General features: G+C 42.8%; 1 protein-coding gene across 4 annotated transcripts in view; it reads right to left on the bottom strand.

Moving 5' to 3' along the window:
* Positions 1–1,338: 1,338 nt before the first annotated feature.
* LPIN1 (lipin 1) overlaps positions 1,339–6,000 on the bottom strand; it is a 55,139-nt gene continuing 50,477 nt past the window's right edge. For all 4 annotated transcript variants that reach the window (XM_033143120.1, XM_033143122.1, XM_033143121.1 and 1 more), the window contains 5 exons: positions 5,603–5,689; positions 4,220–4,372; positions 3,496–3,610; positions 2,649–2,752; positions 1,339–2,136 (listed from right to left, as the gene is read on the bottom strand). In XM_033143120.1, the coding sequence (XP_032999011.1) occupies positions 1,977–2,136; positions 2,649–2,752; positions 3,496–3,610; positions 4,220–4,372; positions 5,603–5,689 (619 nt within the window). In that variant the 3' untranslated portion in view covers positions 1,339–1,976. The remainder of the gene's footprint in view (positions 2,137–2,648; positions 2,753–3,495; positions 3,611–4,219; positions 4,373–5,602; positions 5,690–6,000) is intronic.

The raw sequence follows: 6,000 nt of genomic DNA, 5'->3' as shown, positions 1-6,000 counted from the left end.
CAAGGACAGCAGGAGAAAAATGGCTGGGGGAAACCAGCTTCAGAGGGGAAGCACAATCGGGGGGAAGAATTCAGCAATGCTCTTTTGCCCAAAACTTCATTGTTTTTAAATCACCCACCCCCCCCCCCCAAAAAAACCCTGAATTTAAAGAGATCTGAGAGCAACCCACAGACCTGGCACCATCACGTCTGGCCTATCAGATAATACCCCCTAAGGACACAAGAAGAGTCTGCTGAATCAAGCCAACGACCTGATTAAATAAATATCATTTAAAACAATGCAACTTTTTTTAAAAAAAACAACATTATTTTTGTTGTTTTGCTTTAGTATTATTTGGCATATGGCAAGTGGAAGCCTGTGTTTTTAACGAAGACTGGCAACTTGTAAAAAGCAGCTTCTCTGAAAAATAAAGTAAAAATTACCTGGAACATTCACTTGTAATGCATACTATTAAATCTCAAGGCAGTCAAATGCCATCAGCTAACAAACAAACAAACGAAAAAGGACCAGGACCTATTGCAATCATGCAGAGAAGGAAAAAAAAAAAACATAGATTGAAACATAAAAAGAAAACTCCCAGTGACGGTTGGTAATATTATATGGCACTCAAATTATATTAAAGCAAGATAAATCCTTCTACTTCCCCATTCAACGAAGGAGTGCATATCAATCACAGCTACACAGTGCAAATGAAAACAAAAAAGTGTTGGCCCAGCAACACAGCTCCCTTGAAGTTTATCGAGCAAATAAAGGCCACTTCTGAAAATGCTTTTTTTTCCTTTTTCTTAAGTTATGGACGGAAACCAATGTACCGTGTACCTGCCGAGAATGGTACAAAATGCATTTCAATGGAACCCGTTTTCGTGGTGAACACACACAGAAGCAGCGACCTGGGAAAGGCCCAGGTCCCTACCTCCGTATATTTTGCTGGGAAATACACTGATTGGCAAACAAACAAAGTCATGACTAACCTCTAAGACCATTTATTTCAATGGGTCTACTCTTGATTTACAGGCACGTATGTCATGCCCAGCTGGCTCAAGGGTGCATATGGTATCTGAGCAATTGCATCATATGAAATGGCCTGAAGGGTATTGTAATGCGAAACAACCAGCATGTCCAATTACTCCTTAATTCAGGCACAATTTGATGTGAAATAAAAACAGCAGCTTCAGTCTCAATCCTTTTCTTACTGTCAATTATAGCCTTGATCCAGATGAACCAACAACATGCACACACGTCAGGCAGCACTCAGTGCTGCTTAACCCCTTTCTTTCGTTCATTTTAAAGGAGCTCCACCGCAATGTTTCTTATGCAAACACACAAGAGCTTTTAAAAAAAAACAAAAAGCAACAACCCTCAAGTTTAAAATCCAGTTTGGCCACTCCACATTGGCATTATAGAACTGGGAGCCACACACTCAGCCAGTTCAAGCTAGTACAGCAATAGTGATGGTGGCTGTGTGCTATACAGACTAGCTGTAGAGTGTGTAGACCAATTGACTTTAGTTCAATAAATCGTATCATACTTTGTGGATCAAAGGGTGGCGATTCTAGTAAAAGCAGGCATTTCCGCTCAGAGGTTTCGAGTTCTGTCTTCCTTCTCTACCCGAAAACTAGGGGCCGGAAGACCCCGAGTGATGCCTCAGACTGGAACCACATCCCACAAAAAAAGCAGTCATGGGGAAAATGAAGACCCATTGCTTTCTAGAAATCCCATCATCAAGGCACTCAGAAATGCCCTTCTGTAATAAGACTATATGGCATGTATCTTGAGCCTGCTGCTGCAGGAGATCTGGGAGCGTGACATTCAGAAATGTTAACTTTACAGGACAAAAAAGAAAAAAGAAATTTCTGAACTGCACATTTAAACAAAATGTTCACTACATCCCAAACTCCAGGTGAACTGCAAATGGCAAAATCCAGGTGCATCACCAAAGAGCGTTCGAACTGCTGCCGAGAAGGTTCAGAAGCTGATTATGGCACATGAGGATGCATCTCCTGGTTTTCAAAAGGTGGCAGCGGATCCCTCCAATATGTGAACTGACTGTAGGTGTCAGAACAGGGGAAGTCTGAAGAATGGCTTCTTTTCAACAGGGGGAAGACGTGATCTACCACTTCGCAGAGCCTCACGTACCTGGACAAAAAGAAAGAGTTTATTATCACCACTGCCTAATAAATTGGATATGCTGATATCACGGGCTGCACTAATACAGCTATTTTATCCACATTTTAAGACAGAATAATTAAGGAAATTACAACAGACCCACACAGTCATATATCCCGTTTCTGAATCTGATGTGTGACAGTACGATTTGCTGAAGCGTTGGTGAGCTAACATAGGATTGCCTTGGAGCTCAAATGCAACGGCACAGCTGCAAATGTGCTGAAAAATAAGCTTTTTTGTTCAAATAAAGAAAACTGGTAATTCCTCATTTTTAACTACTGAATCACAGAGTGATTACCTAGCACGTAACTGAAGTAAATCTTAATAATGTCACAATCTGGACGACTCTCGTGGCCCCTCTTAACTCTTCCATTCCGTGATTTCAAGGCGGCCCAGTTAATTTCTACTTTAACGCCCAGCATCAAAGGGCTTAGAGAAAGAGAACTCCACCCCACATTAGGAGCAAGTCAACTGATACTCACGATGAGATGTTGGTCTTTGCATGCTCTTGAATTAGCTCTCCTTTAGGATTAACAGTGAATATTCTGTTTAGTGAAACTCCCACTTGCTTGTATGAATACACATCCTAGGGGGGAGGGAAGCAACAAACACAAAAGGTAGGTTCCCCCTCAGTATAAATCGAAATCAGTTTACCTTTCTAAAATGCTTATAATATGTGTTTTACTTCACAGGGTTGTTGTGAAGATAAAACAGAGAAGGGTCAAGTCATGTGCATGTGCGGCATCCCATACAGTCACTGCACATGCACAGACCATATGGGCTGCAGCTTGCACGGCGCACTCCGCACGGGATGCCGCTCGTGCAGCAGCTCGTACGGTCACTGTGCAAGCGGCAGCCCGTATGGACGCTGTGCAAGCAGCAGCCCATACAGCTGCTGCGCATGTGCGGCATGCCGTAAGGAGTGCGCATGCGCGGGATGGCGCACATGCGCACTCCGTACAGGCTGCGCCACCCCCCGTGTGCCGGAGAGGGGTCCTCCGCCACTGCATGAATGCGATGCAGATTGGTGGGAGTCTTCTGGAAGAAAGGGTTCACGTGATCAATCTGACGACTGAGGATAACCAGGAAAGTCAAGACCCACAAACCGCAAGACATATCCGCCAATCCCATAAGACATTTGTGCAGATCTCCACGTTCCTCCCCACTTGACCAATTGATATGGATTGGAGAAATGTTTCACAAAACCACATAGAAGTAACATGTTATTGCAAGTAGCTTCAAACCACAGCATGAACCCCCAAACATTATCTGCAGAAGCTCCTCTTTGGACGGATCCTCATAAAATAACAATATCAAAAAGGTACTTACAGCAGGCCTATTGCCAAAAGCAGCGTAAAACGGTTCTGTGTTGGGATGAAACAAGTTTTTGATGTCCGTTAGGCACTGAACTTTAAACTTCTCTGGCTTCTTCTCTATTACTTCCCTGAAATAAACCATCACACACAAAAATAGAAGTGCTTTATCAATGCAACACGGTCATTTTTCTTAGGCTGAACACAACATTTTAACTGACTGAACTTCAGGTTCCCCACAAAGGAATTGTAAAGATACTCATGGTTCCTTGTTTTAAAAAATGGAAGCTTCCAAACCTAAGTGACATGGTTAAAGATGAGACGCAAATAATATGGCCAATGTTCACCTCATTAGTCTGATTGATTTAACTTAAAAAGAGTTAAGCATGTGCCTAATTTACCCACTAATATTAAGGGATTTAATTGTACTCTGCTGGACTGTGATCGGGGACCGAAAATAAACAATAAATAAATAAAATAAAATTTTATGCAAGCCTCTGCATTCTAAGGAAATAGCATCATTGACGCAACCACAAAATCCATTTTGAGCACACCCTTATAAATAACTAGCAGATATGGTTTGGCCCAATCAAGTCTCATCTTGTAATAAAGATGTGGGAATCCTTACAGCTGAAGCTCAGAAAATATTTCGGACAAATAAGCAACCCCAACAACTAGCAGGCAAGGCAACCCTCAACCCGGTGAAATTTCTAGAATGGCAAGATTCTGTGTTCTCTTACCTGTGGAAAGCTGAGAACAAGCTGCTGGGACTCAGTAATACAGGACCTTGAGGCAGCACCGTTCCTCGTTCATTAACCCAGTGCAAGTATCCTCGGGTCATATCTGCCATTCCTATCGCGCGTGCAGAACAGTATAGGAACTTATACCCATTTCTGTTTCAAAGAGAGAAAACAGTTGCCACCGCCATCAGAAACACGATATCCAGAATCAGCTTTAAACATGTGAGTTGATATTGCCTTTTAATATCTCCCATGTAGGATAGGATAGGATAATCTTTATTGCTATTGTCCAATGCAGAACAACGAAATTGAACATCTACATCAAACTTACAACAACCATCAACCTGCTATCCCCACCCGTCCCACCTCTGCAGAATAACCCCCTAAAAACTCTGATACCTCCCTTAATTTACCCCTAAAACTCTGATACCCCACATCTGAGTACAGACCCTCCCTCACAGACTGCCTTTCGTCGCATTCAGAACAGAAATTGCTCTGGGTTAAACAAGTGTTTCCCAACCTTGGGTCTCCAGCTGTTTTCAGACCACAGTTCCCATCATCCCTGACCACTGATCTTGCTAGCTAGGGATGATGGGAGTTGTAGTCCAAAAACAGCTGGAGACCCAAGGTTGGGAAACATTGGGTTAAACCACAGAGCCTAGGGCTTGCTTATAAGAAGGTTGGCGGTTCGAATCCCCGCGATGGGGTGAGCTCCCGTTGTTTGGTCCCTGCTCCTGCCAACCTAGCAGTTCAAAAGCACGTCAAAGTACAAGTAGATAAATAGGTACCGCTCCAGCGGGAAGGTAGGCGTTTCTGTGCGCTGCTCTGGTTCGCCAGAAGCGGCTTAGTCATACTGGCCACATGACCCAGAAGCTGTACGCCGGCTCCCTCAGCCAGTAACGCGAGATGAGCTCCGCAACCCCAGAGTCGGACACAACTGGACCTAATGGTCAGGGGTCCCTTTACCTTTACCTTGCTAATATTTATTATTATTGTTATTATTATTTATTAAATTTGCACACTACCGTATACGTGCAGGTCTCAGGGCGGTTTACAGTATAAAATCACAATTAAAAAAACACAAAATACATAATAAAAGTAAAAACAAGTGCAGTGGTACCTCTACTTACGGTCACGATCCGTTCCGGGGTGCCATTCGCACACCAAAAAGTCCGTAAGTAGAGCGCCACTTCTGCACATGCAGGTGACACGATAAGAGTGCTGCTGCGCATGCGCGAAGCGCACAGATCGCTCCTGCGCATGCATGAAGCGGAGAACCCGGAATTAAACATTTCCAGGTTTGCCGCGTTTGTAACCAGAAAAAACACAACTTGAAACACATGCAGCTTGAGGTATGACTGTACACAACCCAATAATACTCACTGGCTCACTTTATGGTACAATTTGGCGATCCCTTGATGTGTCCAATCTTTGCCAAGAGTGGGCAAAATATGACCTAAAGTATCTGACCTGGAAAAAGAGAGGATTGATTGATTGAACAGACTAGAAATAAATAGAACAGCCCACTGTAATACAGAAAAACGCTGTGCAATTTTATACAGTTGTTTGAAATTATTATCTGTTACTTATTAACACTGTTTCAGTCTTGCCTTTCAGTGTAAATTCTTCTGTGGTCTCTTTCTAAGAACTCTTAAACCACTTTATCCCTCTTTGACTTTAGAGTAGCATTGGAATCAATGCAAACACTTTATTAATTATCATTATTATTATTATCATCATCACCATCACCATCATCATTATTCCATTTCTGTTCCACGTTT

The sequence above is a fragment of the Lacerta agilis genome, chromosome 3, assembly GCF_009819535.1.
Source record: "Lacerta agilis isolate rLacAgi1 chromosome 3, rLacAgi1.pri, whole genome shotgun sequence".
Lineage (NCBI taxonomy): Eukaryota > Metazoa > Chordata > Lepidosauria > Squamata > Lacertidae > Lacerta > Lacerta agilis.
This window is presented reverse-complemented; position numbering and strand designations above follow the sequence as displayed.